Genomic DNA, 19,417 nt, shown 5'->3' on the forward strand with positions numbered 1-19,417 from the left:
CCATCGTCATATAGAGCTTTGACTGGAAATCATAATAGAAGTGCAAAGTATTAATAGTATTTCTTTGTTTTGAGATGTGGTTCACATACATAGATATCATCTGCTTGGCTGCTGAGAGCTATTTGTTAATGTCATTTCCAGTTTTAAATGTCTAGAAAAAATGCAGATAAAACATCCTCCATGAACATTATCAACATGGCTGTAGAGCTTTACATTGTGCCAGGTTGTTTTTTCAACTGTAATTAGAAACATACGCTAAATTAGGAACAGTTTAATTCTCTCGGTTAAAAGCATAAAATTAAGGTTGAAAGTGCTCTAGACTAAATAGCTATTAAAAACCTTGGCTTGGACTAATGCTATAAAAGAAACAAAAGCTACTTTTATGAAATAAAACTATCATCCTAGCAAAGGTGTTCAATTAGTCTGCACTGGTGGGCTGGTTAGACACCTTGTATTGTGGCTTAATGCTATATATTGTTATAACACTGTGTATTCATTTGAAAAATATACCTTGCTCCACAGAAAAAAGCAAAGACCGAGGGACTAACACGATTGGTGCAAGGCTGAACAGAGTGGAAGACAAGGTAGGCCTGAGTTAGTAGTGGTAGTGGATGGAGATGGTCCATTACTGAACAGTGCTGTGTTTCATAGTATTCAGGAAAAACGTATGGCTTAAATTGGAGTAACATGCTGGCTTTTCCAAGTGATGGAAAATAATTTTAACACTGAAAGTTGCGTTTTCTTCATGATTGTTTTAACAGCACAGAGGAAGAAATCAGGCTTTTTAATTGATCTCAGTCTCTTTTGTTACTCACTTGGTTTTTGATTTTTAATGGTATGTATTACACATGTCTCAATGCTCTACTTCCTTCCTTCCTCCATGATAGATAAAAGGCTCTGTTCCTTTAATACTCTGGTATATTACAGTCCCAAGATTTCTCTTTGATCATTGCTCTGTTGTTTATATAACTCCACCTACTATTCCTTAGAGAGAGTGGGAGCAAATGTTGTTCTGTCCTGGTTTTCATTCTTTATGACAAATGGAGTTTTTCCTTTCAAGAGATGTGAAGCCAGGGGAGAAAAAGCTGTTCTATAATCACAAATTAACAGTTAAGTGCTTTGCTGCAGCCCTTTATTTCAATGCTAGCTGCGCTTGATGAGCTAGACAGAAAGATAGAGATTTATGTCAAATTCAGAAATATAGAACTGCCTATGTTTGTTTTAAGGATAGACACAGAGTTAAGAGAATCACTGATTGGAGCCTTCACCCGTCTCTCATAATAAATCTGTTTGAGGTTTTGCAAGGGTTCTTTTAATTTTATGATCATTTTCACTTACTTGTTCAGTTTTCTGGTTTGGTTAAGACTAGAAGTACAATTTGTGAAGTATCTTGAGCAAAGAAGCTCTCACGGTACTTCTAGCACAATTGGAAACAAGATAGACTAATTATCTCATGAGAGAACTTGGTTTTGCTTTAATTTCCAGTCCACTTTTGCAGACCAAAGTGGTTTGGTCAAGGCATCCAAACTTCCGGGTTGCTTAGGTAACACCTAATCTGTGGAGATTCACCAATGACTTGTTTGTTTCTCACATGGTTCTCCATCATGCACTACATAAATGTAAATGATCGTGCTCAGAGATTTACTTCTGCATAGTGTTAGTATATGGTGTTTTAAAGAAAATATGTGGATTGAAGAGTTAGGGGTCGGATTCGGAGACGATGCATGACAAGGTGTGTACTAAGCAACGATAAGGGAGTGTAAGGTTGCATAGGCACCCAAACAGGTTTTGCACATTTATGTGCTGTGCAGTGCTCATTCAAGGATCTGTACTTGGAAATTATACACGCAAATGGAGCTCATTTCTCAAAAAGCTGGCATGCTACTTATGTTGTATCCTTGAGGTGGATTAAAAATGTTGAACATGACAAACGTTGAACATTTCTCACCTTGGCAACTAGTTTTTGACCAAAGATAAAGTAGATTCTGTGTGGTGGTGTTTGGAAATGTACAATAAAAAGATTTTGAGTTGTAGCTGGTTCAGGGAACAGAAATCCACTTTCTAAATCAGTGATACTCAGACTGAGGCTCGCAAGCCACAAGTGACTCTTAAAAATGTCCCCGGCAGCTCTTTGCAGCGCATGATATTAAAATACTGTGTGATTTAATTATTAACCAATCTAAGTTAACCAATCTGGATGGTTTTACTATGTAATTAACTAATTAAATTACTAACTTGCACTGTTATTAACCAATAAAAACCTAAATATATTGGTCTCATGTTACACTTAGAATAAAATTTTCAAAAGCACCTAAATGACGTAGAATACTAATTGCCATTTTCAAAAGTGACTTAAGCACATAAGGGGAGATTATCAAAGGCACCAATGGCAGGTGCCTAACTCTTGTTGAAAATTAAAGTTACCACTTGCGCCTTTGTTCTGTTTCACTGAAAGTCAGTAGGACTTCGGAACCTTTGTCCCATTTTCAAAAGTGACTTAGGCTCCTTAGATGCTTTTGAAAATTTTACCCTGGATCTTTATTTTTTTAGACAGTATTCTGTAAGGATTCCATTTTGTTTTGAAATCTGTCTTCAGCATGTTATTTAGCATTTGCTTAAGAGAAAGGCAGAAGACAATCTCAAAGACTAGAGTAACAAAGTAACTTTAGACCTTCTGCAGCTGCAGTTAAAAAATTGATTTCACCATAGTCAAGGTATTGACATAGATACTGCTGTATTCAGCAGAATATTTGTACTGTCCAAATGAAATTTCCTTATTTTTTTGTCTCACAGCTACTTTCAGATAAAGTTTTTGTACATAGGACTAGCTGTATTGATTAGATAACGTGCATCTCTGAAACCACAGATGACCTAATAAACTACAAAGAAACTAGCATCTGATACTTAAAAACAAGGCTAAAATTTAACCCATTTGACAAAATTAAATAGGCAGTATTTTTATACTTCTATGACTTGATATAACAGTCATAAATTCAAGGTGTACTGATTTGTAAGGATGGACAAATAGTAATTAATTATTTAAACAGTGATACTCAGACCTCAGAGGTTCAGGAGCCAAACTGGCGTTCAACATTACCCAAAAGAGCCCCAGTAGTGTGAATTCATTGTTTCATTTACTATTGTACTATATATTCATATTTAAACAGTATGACGGGAAATGTGATACTTCCTACGTAGGGCGGATAAATACTCCATCTAATACATCTGGTGTCATAGGTAACTAAAATGCTTTTATAAAGAGATTCAGCCCCAGATGCTCTGCTGCACCCAAGCACAGTGGAGGCAATGGCTGGTGTAGGGCTGTCGTGAAGCTTGTTACGGCTCTCTGATTCTCAGGTTGTTCCAATGGTCCTATAGGCTGTCCTCCAGCTGGGCATATAAACTGGGCATATATCCCCTCCAATATAGCTTGCTCACACACTCCTAGTCTGGCCACAAACAGGGAGTGGCATATAAGTTGTCTCTACCCCAAATGAGGATTCCCCATGCCAAGCAAATTCTCAGTGGCTAGTTTCCAGCTTCTTTGCACCAGCAGGAAGGGACCAAGGCATTTCAGATGCATCCGTTTATCAGTCTGCCAGCAGAACAGTTATTCAAAGTTACTACTTGCACACGGCATAACAATAGCCAAAGGATTGGGGTGAAATCATTGCCCCATTGAAATCAATGGCAAAATTCCCATAGACTTCAGCAGGACCAGGATTTCACTCCAGGTAGCTTGCTTTTTTCAAAGCTTCTCCTCACCTTGTGAACCACTTCCTTCATTATTGGATCTTTCTAGGCCTTTCCATCACTGTTGGCAAAGCATTTACACTTGTCTGTAATAATGAGAGAAGCAAATCTGTTCTAGAGCTACATGTATCATGACTAGCAGTGGCCACTTCACAAACTACGGTATGTGAAAGAGAAAATTTTCTGTTTTATTAATAAGTGGTTTTTATCCAGAGTTAAACGTCACTATTTTTCCCAGCAATCATGGTGTGTTATAGAAAAATTCTGCCCTCTCAGAAAATTTCTGAATTTTCATGCATTTGCCCCCCACCCCGAATACACTATTTTCTAGAAATTAGGAACAGTTTGGGGGAGGAGGGTGGTTTCTGCCAGCAAAAACTACCTTTTAATTTTCACATGAAACACACCTTTGTTTCCACTGAAAGAGGAACATTTTTTCTTCCTGTGGTGGAATTTGGCACCTCTCATTAGATCTTGAAGGGGAAAACAAATGCCCCTTCATATTTCTGTATAAAATATCACCCAGATACCTGTGTACTGAATGAGGCAGGGTCCTGTGGAAAATATAGTATGTGATCATATGTGGCATAATGCATGTGCACACGGGGGCCAAATTAAAGAAGAAAAGGTAAAAAATTCACCCCAAACACTTCAAATTTGTCAGTTACAGGCAACTGAAAAAACAGTCTTGTAATAGCGTCGAGCAACCTTAACTATAGGCGTCACTACCTGAGTGGCCTATAATAAGAGCTACAACACTCACTATCTAGTATGTATTCAGAACACATTTTAGTTCTGCCATGGTTCTCTGCTGTGTAAGAGTCAGTGTCGTGTGCCTTGTTCTTTGAAAGATGAAGCTAAGTCAAGAACCACACCCTGCCCATCTGTTCCTCTAACATGCACCTCAGAGGATGTGGCTGAGCAGGAATGTAGCAAGAACAAATCAATTTATTTGCTGTGCCCAGACCTTTCTTTTCATCCTGTAACATCTGTGAATGTCCAGCCCCACTGACATCCAACCCACGAAATCTGGCTGCTGCTGGCTGGCTACCAAATGCAAAATCAAAAGCAGTTTTCCAGATCTGCACAGCTAATTTATGTGCCACTGTTGATCGAACTGCAGAACACACCACATACCAGTGGTTTAACTCTCAGAATTCTTTAGAATCATAGAAGATTAGGGTTAGAGGAGACCTCACGAGGTCATCTAGTCCAGTCCCCTGCTCAAAGCAGGACCAGCACCAACTAAATTATCCCAGCCAAAGCTTTGTCAAGCCAGGCCTTAAAAACCTCTAAGGATGGAAATTCCACCACCTCCCTACGTAACCCATTCCAGTGCTTCACCACCCTCCTACTGAAATAGTGTTTCCTAATTTCTAACCTAGACCTCCCCCACTTGCAACTTGAGACCATTGCTCCTTGTTCTGTCATCTGCCACCACTGAGAACAGCCGAGCTCCATCCTCTTTGGAACCCCCCTTCAGGTAGTTGTAGGCTGCTATCAAACCTTTATTTGTCACGGATCCTTTCTTCTCTCCACAATGTGACATTTTTGTCATGATAATTGCTGATACTAAAATTAATATAACCATATCCAACCACTTTCTAATCATTATTTTAGGTATGGTATGCCTAATCTTCATTTATTTATTTATTTATTTATTTATTTTTGGTTACAGGTGGACCCATTACTTAATTTCCCACAGATATTTTGATGTCAAAACATGTTATCCTGGGAGATCAGCTGGATCATACAGCTTGGGCAAAATTTAGCAGTCCTGGATTCTGATATTCTGCTCTACTTCTGTGCCAAAACTCCCACTGAGGTCAATAAAAGTTCTGTCTGAGTGTGAAGAGCAGAATATCACAATCCATGTTCATGAGAAATTAAAGTAGACTTCTCCCACATAAGATCTTTGCTGTAATCATTGCTATAGTAAAATTAGATTCTGCTTTCTTAAGAATCACTACTATAATTCAAAGCAGCTTTCTGGGTGTACACTTATCTGTGCAAACATGAATAACTGATTTCACTGAAATCATCAATACCATTGAGTAGTTAGCATGGTCACCATTAAAATCTTTACAACACCTTTTATAACTATAAAGAATACTGTGAATAACCTGGTACTGTTACCTATTTCTAAAAATAAAGTTGTAAAGACTTAAATGGGAACTGCCATAAATAAGTGGAAGCCTTGTTGTAGGGAACCACACAACACATTCAAAAGTGGGCATGCTAGTCATGCAAGTGAGTATGCTCTCTAAGTGTGCAGACTGCACATGTATTTTTGAAAATGTAGATTCACAAGTCAAATTGAAAATAAATTTGTTGTGGGAAGTAGTTTATAATTCTTGAAATATTTATAAATTCTCTGAATAAAAAGAATCATACAGTGGTTTATTCAGTTGCCCATTGGTATGATGGAAAACAGAACTGTTCCTTAAAGGTAAAACTCTTTGAGAAGTTGTTCCTACATGTTACTACCCAATGGACAAATGTGTAGCGGTATTTTGACCCCTTGGTGGCGGTCTTATGCACTTCTGTACAAATTGGAACCAATTCCCCCATTCTTCTTCATTTTATAATGCCTCGTTCTCTAAAACGGTGTTTGATTGTTAAATGTATAGATTCCCTATAAAGAATCTATTGTAAATACATGACCTGCTCTCAATACGTTAGCTAAGTATGGAATTTACTTATATTCAACAAGAGCAGTGGCACTTCAACGGCCTTCCGTGCACTGGGCTTTAAACTGAGTCTGAAAATCATGTATAAAATGCGTCTAAACGCTGTTCTGGCAAAATTGGTTTCTACTGTGGTTTGACCACTAGTTTAGAAATTATCCATACTAGATGTATTAGTTCCGGCTAAGCCAGTTTCTATCTTTAAGCCTGGTTCCTTCACTCAGTTTGAGCCTTAATATGGATGGAACCTAAGATCCAGTTGCTGACTGCTACTATTTTTCCTTTGCCTGGATTTTGCTGTTTGGCCCCTCATCAAATAGTTCCCTGTTATGCAGATTTCATACTTAACTTTGGGTTTTTGCATCTGTTACTGTTTAAAAGCCTGCTAGACTGGATAAGGAATATAAATTTCTGTAGTTACATACTGTGAGAGGTATCTAACTGATCGAATATGTAATCTGCAAGGATTTGATTACATATTTAAGACAGCACATGCTTTTTAAAAAAAATCCTCTTAGTGCCTCTTTGGACAGGATGTAAAATTGAAGTCCTGGCCACTTTACATCATCATAGAATGTATGTGCCCTTTCATAATAATACAGGTGTACCTCATGTCCTGGGTAAATTTGAACTCTGGTATATTAGAGTCTTCCTACCAAATTTCACTGTGTTTGAAATTAATGCAATTTTCCCCTCATTTCCTGCCCTAAACTGTTTTATAATTTTGCTGTGCACTGATAAATAGCTGCTGGGTGTTACCGCAGTGGTAGCTGCTTTTCAGTGGTAAATGACGCGTTATCCTATATCTACCTCACAGGGGTGCTGCAAGGTTTAATTATTGAATGTTTGGAAGATACTTTTGGATGCTTGTAAAAAACACACTATAGAAGTCTATAGTATTATCAACATAATCATTACCCCATGCTGCTACTATGTACTTACAGCAGTAGCACTTTAAAAAAAAAAGAAAGAAAAAGTTTTCTGCATGAAGCATCTCTTGCACATCGAGCAGCCAATCCTGTGAGGTGCTGAGCACCTTCTGTTAGTTTCATTGTAGTCAGTCGGAGGTTGTGAATATGCAGGATGTCAAAGAATCAGGCCCAAATGCTGACATTTTCTTACTTCCAAACACAGGGCATCTATACAATTTTAAATGTTAAATAATATAATTCTAAGAACATATTCCATCATTCCCCATTCTTAAAATAAATTCAAAGTGAACAACTTTTTTTTCCTGTGCTTCGTCACTGCAAACATTTAGCATCATGTGAAACAATCCAGTGCTGAGGAAACCCCTAGAACTATCATTCTTTGCTAAACTCTAGTTTTCCCATCGAAAGCTTGCTTTAGGTTCAGATCATTCATCATACTTAATTCAAAAGGTGGGGGATATTTTTGTTTGCCTTTGTTTCATTCCTCTCTGGCATCAATGGACAGAAATTAGACACTGAACTGTAATCAGCAGAGTCAACATCCCCCATCTGTCCCCTCCTATTTTCCAAAGATGAAAGCTTCCCCACTAAAACACATCCCGCCCAATACATAACACACTAATCAGCCCATAACATAGTTTCTTTTCCAAACTCTCTTATTATTGAATAGTTTCTGTTTTGATACCATGCTTAATAGGCTTATGCTCAAATGTCTATATAGTTGTATTCAATTCCAACTGCGCTTGCACCAAATTCCGCTCAGCAGCCCATCCAGTGGGCATTTATTAAAGTTGATGTTTTATAGTATCATAAGGTAAATGATAAATCATGCCACTAGTAATACAAAATCCAAGTATACATCCAGTGCAAAAAGATTTAGGACCTTTGCCAAAGTCTATTAAAGTCAATCAGAATCTTTCCCTTGACTTGGTGGACTTTGAAGCAGGCCTTTAATCACCACATAATACAGTCACGATGATCCAAAATTTGAATCTTCCCTGATCAGGAAGGGCTGAATCACTGAACCCTTTTATAGTCATATAATATTGAAATTCATTTTTCCACTGTATTGTGTGATCCCAGCTTACTCAGTAATGTATGTGTTGTGATAATTATCCATGAAAGTACTTCACTGAGCCTATGTGTCTTTCTCTCAGTATTAGAGCCTCTGGCTGTGCGCACTGATGTTGGACATTGAAAGTGGCCACAGTCAATGTGTGTAAATAGCAAAAGAAAAAAAAAGTCCAGAAGAGGAAAACGGCTTCCTTTAGTGTATGTGATGAGATCAACCTGAGCAGAACTTGCACTGTTTATTTTATTTTTAGTGTTACTAGGTAAGCTAATACCACTAATGCCCTGGGTATAGAAGAGTCTCTTTCTTCTTTGTTTTAATCGGACACATATGTGGCAAGAAATCATAGATGTTCCTGTATTCATCTGAACAAGATTCTTGCATTAATACCTTTGTCTCCATTCTTTGTAATGCCAGTTCACAGACAAAAGTTGGCAGCATTTGATATTGATTCCCATATGCTCCTGTGTGGGTATGATTCATGCCTTCAGAGTCTGCGGTGCAGAGGCATAGGAAATAATAAGGCTTGTAGGGCTAGCATATGAGGAAGTGATATGCAGTAATTTTTTTCATGTTGGGTGCTTGTCTGAGAGAGAAACTGCAATATTAATTGAGCTGTCATTTTTCTAAGCCAGTATGTTCTGACAATGATCATCATTAAAAAAGACCACGTTTCCCAAAAGGTACAATACCATGCACCTAACGCAGTAATTTCCCGTTTTAAATACCAGAGAAAACTGTAGTATCTCAGATACTCCTCAAGCTATTGGCAAATGCTGGTGTTAATGTTGACAGCTGTATACCTGAAAAGAATCCTTCACATGTTGCTCACCTTTCCGTTTTCCTGGAGATGTCTGCTTTCCTTAACACACAACCATTCATAGTGCCTTTTAAATGTGCAGCAACACACCACCCTGTACTCCTTTTGGGAATGTTTACTCTACTTCCTGCTGCACCATAAAAAGCAGCACACCCTTGAAAGGCAAGGCTTTGAACCTGCCAGGCAGACGATGGCTGTCTTTCACACGGGTATGCAGCAGCAGTAGAGCAAACGTTGAAGTTATTTTTAATTGACTATTAATGCTGAAAAGTTGGCGTGATACTGTAATAATTAATTTTTTTTTTAAAGTACCATGGCTTCCATTTTCCTGGACAGCAAAAAGAGACACAGAAGGAAATGTTCAGCATTTTGCAGGTTGAATCTATGTTTGTACTAGCCAGTTTTGGCAGCTATTAAATATCGGCATCCTGCAGAAGGCAGATATAAATCTGACAATTTATCTTCTAGCTGCCCAGAAATCTAACTAAAAATGATCTGTTTGGAACCTTAATTTAGAAAGACCTATCAAATCAATAATACAGATACAGCTACTAGCAAGTATTGACTGATCCACTATCCAATTTTTTTGCAACCACACAGAGCATGAATTTTTTTTAAAAAATAGCTGTATAAGAGATTAATCGCTACCCCTTCAAAATTTGGCTTCTGTCCGGAGACTGGGGTACAAGAGTAGGGTAGCGGTTTTTGTGCTGTATTATGTGATGTGAGATACCTGTTTTCTATAAACAGGACTAAAATCACATCTCACTTTCACATAAAATTTGCAGTTGACACCAAGTTTGGAGGACAGGATTAGAATTCAAAATTACCTCGATAAATTGGAGAATTGGTCTGAAATCATCAAAGACAAGTGCAAAGACAACAAGTGCAAGTGAAAAGTACGAGTGCAAAGACAATAAAGACAAGTGCAAAGTATTACACTTTAGAAGGAAAAATCAAACGCACAGCTACAAAATGGGACATAACTGGCTAGGTAGTAGGTAGTATTGCTGAAAAGGATGTGGGGGTTATAGTGGATCATAAATTGAATATGAGTCAACAATGTGATGCAAAAAAAGCTAATATTGTTCTGGCATGTATTAATAGGAATGTGTAATGTAAGACATGGGAGGTAATTGCCCCGCTCTACTCAGCATTGGTGAGGTCTCAGCTGGAGTACTGTATCCAATTCTGACTTTAAGAAAGATGTGGATAAATTTGAGAATGCAGAGGAGAGCAACAAACATGATAAATTCAGATTTTCTAAGCTTTTTATGAGGAAAGGTTTAAAAAAAACTGGGTATGTTTAGTTTTGAGGTGATAAGTTGTTTTCCATGCCTTGCACAGTGGGCATCCAATAACTGAGTGAGGCTTGTAGGTCCTGCTGCAATACAAATAAATAAGATGAATAATTGAATTTTATTTTTATTAAATAAATGTTATTTTCACTAATACTTCATTAAACGTCGTGTGCCTAGGTACTACAGTGATGGGTCACAAAAGAAGTGAGCAGTGTTGCCAAGTCTCACAATATTGGGTGTTTTTCCTTAAAGCCTTGGCTCTTAAAGTCATGAGATTATGTGAGAGCCTCGGTTTTCATGTTTTAAAATAAAAAAAAAACAAAGGTGAAATCCTAACCTCACTGACGTTAATGGGAGTTTTGTCATTTCAGTGAGGTGCCAGGTTTTTATCCAAGTTTCTAGCTCTCATGGTTGCAGAGAAAAGATGGAAAACATGATTCAAATCTATCCTGAAGCCTCAAAAACCAGAAGGTAAATAAAAAATACAAAATGTATTTTTAAAAATCCTGGTTTTAAGCCAACTCTGTGATTTTGGGGGGCCTGACTCATCATTTTTGAATGTTTGGGACTAGCAATAATGAATGAGTTGTTATATACAGGCTTAAAGTTCTGTCACTTGTGATTCAAATACCTGTATACTTACTTTAAGTAAGTAGAAATTCAGGAAAAAAATTATATAACAAGCTGTGTGTGTGTTTATTTTTTTTTAAAAAAAAATCCCTGTTGGGTAACTCACGAACAGCAAGGTTTGAAGGAGGAACCATCAGGAATTTATCAGCTGATCAAACAAATAATCCAATAAACGGTCTTCAAATTAGCTACTATTCTGGGAATCTGTTTTTGTGTTTATATTTGAGTAGAGATGTGAGTGGATACAAGGTCTGCAAATCGAGATGACTGATCTTCCGTTAAACCACACAAATCCTGTTTTGTCTAGCATTTCAAAGATAAACTTATGATGAAAGCAAGACTTGAAACTCAGCCCACACCATTCTAGTGCGTAGGCCGTTTACATCTGATGTGGAGTGGAAATGCACAGTGACTTTGCATACAGAGCATGTACTGCAGTTGTCTGGAGCAAATACCCTACAGAAAAGAAAATAGAAAAAAGTTCTATTAAAAAAAATTACAAGAAGGGCTTTTTCCCTCAAAACTAGATAAGAGGCCATAAGACCCTCTTCCAGCTTTGTTTAATTTGTTTGTAGCACTAAATTGTTGTAGATAAAAAAAATCAATAAATATTCTAACACAGTGGGCTAAATTCAACTCTGGTGTAAGAAGGTGCAACTGCAGTGAAATCAGATGCATCTGGACTGAGTTTGGCCCAATGTCCTTGTTTGTTGACAGAACAACCTCATTAGAATTAAAATAATTGATCCTTATATTAATTTGAAATTGGTATCAGGGAGGAACGTGCATTAAAGTCAAGAGGAAACATTTTAGTTTGGAGTCTTTTTGGGTGCATGAAACGTACAGGCAAAAGGGAAATATATCTCTTCTCCTCCCCGCTTTAGCCGCCACGGGAGAGTAATTACATTGTGATTAGAAAAACACGGGGATGCAACCCCTGTAGTGCAACTGCTCTCCCATTCAGGCAGAGGTGGGGAATGGGTTTAGCCTTAATGCCAGGAATAGGGCTGTTGTATGGTGGATTCCACCTAGGGAAGGGGAGGGCAAGAGAGAATCATAAACTGCTTCCATCGCTGCTCCTGAGTCAGCATAACAACACATTGCCTCATTCACAGAGCTTGTGCCACAACCACAGCTTATCGTCGTATGTGCAAATCAAAGACCTGTATTCATTTATAAAAATATGACACAGAGGTAATCAGAATTGCTTTGCAAACGCCTTTATTTTACACACCAAGATACTAGTTTCTGTCTATTACGTAAACTGATTTTATTACTGGGCTTGATGGAACTATGTGAGGAGAGGCGATTTGTTGTTGTTCATTATTTGTGATACAATAGTGGCTAAAGGGCTCACCCACAGTCCGGGCCCACTGTGCTTAGTGCTGTATGAATTCATAGCAGGAGAGAGTCTTACAGTCTAAATATATAAGACAGAAATTTTACAGAGAGAAAACTAAGGTACAGAGAGATCAAGTGACTTGCCCAAGGTCACACAGGAAGACTGGCAGAGCCAGGAATTTACCTTGAATCACCTGAATCCCAATCCAGTGCCTTAACTACAAACCATCCTTCCTCTCACTTAGTCCCATCCTTCCTCTTAAAGCCACTTCAGCCTCACCTGATGGTATTGATCAGTGTGGACTAGGGCATTAATTTTAAAAAGCATTCAATACCCGAGAAGAGTTTATAAAAACCCATAACAATCCAAGCCAGCCAATATAAACATACTGAAACTATGTTATACAGAAACCTTTAAGCCATCTGGGAACTGACCTCCAAACATAGTTCCCCCACTCTCATGTAGAGGGGGTGGCTAGGAGAGATGTTATATATGCCTTTTGGAAAATGCTATTTATATATTTAAGGAGACAGTAAGGGAGTTACTATTAAAAAGTCTTGGACCATCTGTTACTCTTGGGTTTGCTTTGGTTTCTCTCTCTCTCTCTCAACAAATGACTCCACTTAATGCAACACTTGATTTCCATTAAACAGATAGGCGGTAATTCACTTAGTAACATCCGCATCTTAACCCAATTAAATCCTAATAGCTTTAATATATCAAGGAAGCTGGTGTGATTAACAATACTGAAGGCTTTGTCAGAAGCTACACCTAATAAATATTGCCCCTTGTCCAGTACTGCAAAAGGAGTGAATAAATACATTGTGTCTCCAAAGTGAAAATGCCCCAAGCAAGATAAATACTCTAAAATGCTGACCTACAAAAAAAAAGTTGTTAAGCAATAATAGAAATGATATTTGTGTGTGCGTGCACGTGATTGTGTGTATAGCCCTGTTCCACGAACATCTGAAGATGGGGCTAGCCTTTAGCCCTACATGGATGGGAACAAAGACTATTCTTGAAAAGTTTCTTTGGTTTTCATTTATCCTTTCATTATGGAGCCACCATTCATTCCAGCTCCTTCCCAGCCCCGACCCATCCCACTCTTCACTGCATCTTCCTGCATATACATTTCTTTAGTGGCATTTTCTCTCCAGTCACCATGGAGTTCAGCCCTTACAGGTCTTGTCTGCACTTGGATATTTCGAGCTGTAATTCTCAATGGGTGCAGTTCTACGGCTGGTACCAATGTAAAAACGTCTAAACCCAACAGCTGCCACTGGTGGAGCTGCACCTATTGGGAATTATGAGCCTGTAAAATCCTAGTGTAGAAGAGGCTCCAGATGCAAATGGACAGCAATGGTCATGGGTGACACACACCCCCAAATGAGGTATACTGGACAAGTAAAAAGCAATAGAGAAGTCAACTTGCAGTGAGGTAGAGCTTCTTGCTTTACCATGTTTGAAATTTTTTGTCAATCAATTGTGGAGACAGGGATTTTTGTAATCCCAGGCCTTGTTTGTGAGGAAGGTGAAGAGGTGATTCTTTCTCTCCATTATAGTTTCTGCAAAGTTCTAAACAGAGGAAATTTACAGGAAAACACCTTGGGGATAGATGGTCAACAATAATCAGTCCCTTTGTTCGGAGCAGAGACTTCACAATGACGCTGGCCCTTTGCCAGTGACTCTCCTCTTTCACGCTCACCTCAGACTGCATTGTTTTTGCCAGGTTCTAAGATCAAAGGGTACCCAACCCTGCTAAAACAGTAAATTAAATATGGGTAGCATAGAAAAGTGGGAAGAGGCAGAGATACTCAGCCTGGCTGGACAGAATGTTGGTGGACTGATCCAAGATATTGACTTACAAACCCTGATATCTCAAACATCCTTAATCTGACTGAAGGGTGGAACGCTTGAATATTGGCGGTTTGTGATCAGGTGCTAGAGGCAGGATAGAGTAAATCAGTTTCATTTAATCTAGATGAAGGGGGAAATGCCGAGTTAAATTAAAGGAGCTACGTTAAAGAACAGAAAAGCAGTGAGTCCTCTACAGCTGGTCACCATAATTTCTGTGTGCACGTGCTGGCTGTACAATTTAGGTTTAAATTGGAGGTACAACTAAAGCAAGGATCAACAAGTCAGGCTTTGAAATAGAGACCTTTATCGTGGCTTTTTTTTAAAAAAAGAAAAGAAGTTGGGATAAATCCAGGAAAACTGTATGTGGCTCGGCCTGGTGTATATTATTTTGTGTTAAACCCAAAACAAATAACTTCTTTTTTTCTTGATCCCTTTCATATGTATTATCAATGAGGAACGCAGGCCATCTGTCAGTTAGTCATGAGACTGCTGCAGTAATAAAAACCCACCCATTTACTACACATGCATAGCTGTTGTTAACAAATGCTTCACTGATTTTGATGACTAAAGGATTGGCTTGTTCCCCCACCCTGCCTCCCTGGGTGGATGGGGGTGGGAGGAGAAACTCTTGACACACCAGTGTTACTGCATAATGCAATGATAACTGTAAATAAATTAGGTTTCAAGGAAATTCTGTGTACGTAGTCTACCGACTGCCTAGATATATATTATTACACACACACACAAACTATGTTAAGCAAATATTATTGAGGTTGCAAAGTTAAACACTCAGAAGTTAGGAAATGCCAGTATTAATGCCAGGCTACCTTAATTTGGTAAACTTGTGCGTGTGCATGATGATCGTCTTTAATTACATGAGCACATACAATTTTTTCCCCACAGGATCTATGCCTCTTCTAGTGTGCAGAATGGACCTGCTCTGGGAGTGAATCTGGGTTGAATAGGGAAATAGACTGCTGTCTGTAGAACCTTGGTTCGTTTGTTACAAAACCTGGAAGGTGTATAGTTAAGCCGGGGCATGTGGTCACATATTGAACAATGAGGAGAAAGCAAAATATTGAATAGTTGCACTTTAAGTAAGCATTCATTGCCCATTCTGTGCACTCGCGCCGAGTCCCAGTCTCCCTCTCCAGCCTCCTTCTCTGAGCTCAGTCTCTCCTCTCCATCCTGTCCCCAGTTCCTTGTCCTAATCTCCCCCCGTCCGCGGCTCCTCTTCCCATTTTCTTTGCCCAGCCAGGCCCAGCTCTTCTCCTGCATCTGGGCTCTTTGTCAGGCCAGTTCTTGTCCCCTTTGCATTCTACTCATGTAGTTTCCTCCGCCATGCTGAGAGCACAAGCCTTTTTCTTTTCTTTTTTTTTTTTTTCCAGATGCTGGACCTGGACCTGGCCCAGCCCCCAGCAGCTCAGAGCGCAATTGCAGGGAAAGTCCTGCTCAGCTCTAGGCTGGAGCATGCCCAGTACAGATGGAATCCTCAAAGATTTTTAACTGCTAAGGTTTAGCAATTCTGTACTGAGCATGTGCACATTGTGATTTTTCCCCCAAAAGACGTATAACTTGGCCGAATTTGAGTGGATTTTCAGAGACCTAACAAGGCATATCCCTGACACATAAGTTTCTCCCCTGCCAAATTTCAAGTCTCCAAACCATGGGTGCATAAGATCTTGTCAAAGAAAAAGTTACATTGTTTTGTCACATTAAAGAATTCTTGGTATTTTTTCCCTAGCTTCATTCTCAGGAAGAGCTGGACTGTTTGATCTGAAATTTTCCAGGGGGCAAAATATCTGCCTGAGGCAGATAACTGGCATATAGATTTTCACTGTAGACAGTTAACATTTGGCAAAATTATAAGTAATTTTTAAACAACTTAATGGGAAGTGTCAGGCAACCATAATAATAACAGCTGCTACCAGAACCACTTATCATGCATCAAAGCCTGGTTTGTCTGTCCCTGCACTCCTCTGCTAAGCCCATTGTGGCACCTGATTGAGGGTAATTACTTCAACACTGAACTGGAAAGGGGGAGGGTGGAGGAGGAGAATAATATTTAGCTCTCTATTTTCCAAGCACTCTATAAACATTAGAGTTGAGATTTTCGAAGCTGCCTAAGGGATTTAAAGAGATGGGTGAGGTAATATCATTTACTGGACCATTTTCTGTTGGTGAGAGAGAGCAGCTTTCGAAGTACCCAGAGCTCTTCTTCAGGTAAGGGACTGAGACACCCTAATTAATGGGAGTTAATTAAAATTAATGGGAATTAGTTGTCCAAGGCTCTGATCCTACAAAGGACGTGCTTAACTCTGTGCTGGGAAGAGTCCCATTGAAGTCAATGGGAGTCCTCATACTGATTGGGGCCCAAATCCCCTAAGCAGCTTTGAGACTCTGTCTAATACTCACCTTCTCCCCTTTATACTCTATTCTCTACCTTGAACTGTAGGTACTTCCATGTGTTATGGTATGCCACCCCCCTTTGGGCCCCCCCCCCACCCCAGCTGCCCTAATTTACTCATTTGCCTATGGCCCTCAGGGGCTATGCCAGAAGCCATGAAGAGCCAGAACACAGAACCTCTCTAGCCATGCTCCCTTCCCATGGCCTTGCCTTCTGTGCCAGAGCCTGAGAGAGGCATTGCATAGAACCATTTTGGCAGCTCTTCACCACCCAAGGTATCCCTCTATCCCAGTGGTACTCCTGATGGCCAGATCTTCTAGCTCTATGTCTCCTTTCTGCCTCTGCAACTGTGTAACGGGGATGTAATGGAGAATCTGTCCCCCACAGTGGAAAGTTTCAACCCATTTATAAGGATGTGGAAACAGGGAATATACTCTAACAAAGCCTGGGTTCTTTTCCTGGCTCTGCCACTGACCGGCTATGTGTAGAGCCCTACCAAATTCACGGTCCATTTTGGTTAATTTTGCGGTCATAGGATTGTAAAGATCATAAATTTCATGATTTCAGCTATTTAAATCTGAAATTTCCGACTCAAAAAGGAGTTGGGGGGTCACAAGATTATTGTAGGGGGGGTTGCGGTACTGTTGCTACCCTTACTTCTGCACTGCTGTAGGCGGCAGCGCTGCCTTCAGAGCAGGGCAGCTGGAGAGCGGTGGCTGCTGGCTGGGAGCCCAGCTCTGAAGGCAGAACCACCACCAGCACAGAAGTAAGGACGGCCTGGTATGGTATTGCTACCCTTATTTCTGTGCTGCTGCTGGTGAGGCGCTGCCTTCAGAGCTGGGCACCCGGCCAACAGCCACTGCTCTCTGGCTGCCCAGCTCTGAAGGCAGCGCAGAAGTAAGGGTGGCAATACTGCAACCCCCCTCAAAAATCTTGTGACACCCCCCCTTCCCTCCCTCTGCAGCTCCCTTTTGGGTCAGGACCCCCAATTTGAGAAACACTGGTCTCCCCCAGTGAAATCTGTATACTATAGGATAAAAGCACACCAAAAGACCAGATTTCACAGGGAGAGACCAGATTTCAAGGTCCGTGACACATTTTTCATGGCCGTGAATTTGGTAGGGCCCTACCTATGTGACCTTACGCAAGTCACTTCACCTCTCTGTGCTTCTGTTTCCACTTCCACCCTTTCTCTTATCCATTTAGACTGTAAACTCTTCACACTCTTCCATGTAAGCAGGGACTGTCTCTTATTATGTGCCTAGAAAGTTTCCTGGTTTTGCCACAATTTGGACATTCTATACAGCAAATAATAAAAAGTTGTGCCTCCAGCCCAGAAGGATCTGGATTCTGTGGGTGCCTAGACTATTAAACATAAAAAAAAACAATGTATGACCAGCAGCATCAAATCAAAACAGACACACTAGCACCTGAAACATGGGTATTTTCCAGATTGCCATACCAGATAAATACCTGGTAGGACATACAATTAATTCACAATCTCCAAATGGTTCTAAAGAACAAGAAAATTATCAACAAGGGAAAGGGATTCAGGACTTGTTATAGAAAATTCCATGGTGTCGTCAACTTCTAGGATGACTGCAATATTTTTTAAAGAAGGAAACAAGCTTACCAAAATGTATCGATAGAGGTAAATGAGACTGAATGTCAATCCAAAGAAGTACCATACTGCACATGTGGTAATACTTTCAAAAAGTACTATGTAATGTTTTGATCACTGTTTCTTCTGTAGGAAATTATTGCCATGGAAGGAGTGGAACTTTTGGCAGACAGGATCATTTTAAATTCAAATTGTTTTGGGTGGAAAAGTCTTAGAGGTCAGTCTTACTCTCCTGACAACATTCAGACATCAGAGTAATTCATATGATCTCTTCAAAAATGTGTAAGAGAAGTAAACCAAGTTCTGTGGTACAAGATTTATACTGTTGACACTTGTGAAGGATTTAAAACCCAGGGAACATAGTATAAAAATTAGAAAATTATAGGAACAATGTGAATATTTTACTCTGAAGACACGGGACACTGTTTATTGACATAGAAATTTACTGGAAGGAGTTAGTACATAGCAGTTTGAGACAGATAAATATTTCCTTGAAATGACTGAAGAAAGCTGACATAAATGAAGGTGTGGCGATAAAGTCAAAGAAGACTACTTGGTTGGGCCAAGTGGTCTTTTCCTGCCCTGAAGTATCTTGTCCTTATGGTAGAGTCAATGTCTTGGTAACAGAACAGTGTTAGATGTTCCACTCCATGTGATAAAGGGATTCTAACTGTCCAGAAAAGGCTAACCAGATAGAATAGCAGAGATAAATACAGGAGCTCAGCAGTAAGTAGCTACTAGTGCTGATAAGCAGCTTCTGCCAATGCTCAAGATGTTGTCTCTGCTACTGACAAGGGGTTTCCTCTTCCACCCACTTTGCAATTTAACATCAGGACTCTGTGAGCAGTCTGTGTTGAATAATAATGAGGGTCATTTTGAGATATCCGGTTTGTTTCCACCTTCCCTTCTGTGCTGCTTTCCTTTCCCTACCTCTTCTATTACTTTGTACCAAAAAGATGCTGTTAGCTGCACATGTTATACAGAGAACATAATGG

At 39.6% G+C, this 19,417-nt stretch overlaps 1 protein-coding gene across 2 annotated transcripts in view; it reads left to right on the forward strand.

Moving 5' to 3' along the window:
* The window catches only part of KCNQ1 (potassium voltage-gated channel subfamily Q member 1), a 534,879-nt gene that overhangs the window by 389,458 nt on the left and 126,004 nt on the right, over window positions 1-19,417 (forward strand). For both annotated transcript variants that reach the window (XM_007062959.4, XM_027825414.3), the window contains one exon: window positions 523-584. In XM_007062959.4, the coding sequence (XP_007063021.3) occupies window positions 523-584 (62 nt within the window). The remainder of the gene's footprint in view (window positions 1-522; window positions 585-19,417) is intronic.

This window comes from Chelonia mydas, chromosome 6 (genome assembly GCF_015237465.2).
Source record: "Chelonia mydas isolate rCheMyd1 chromosome 6, rCheMyd1.pri.v2, whole genome shotgun sequence".
Classification (NCBI taxonomy): domain Eukaryota; kingdom Metazoa; phylum Chordata; order Testudines; family Cheloniidae; genus Chelonia; species Chelonia mydas.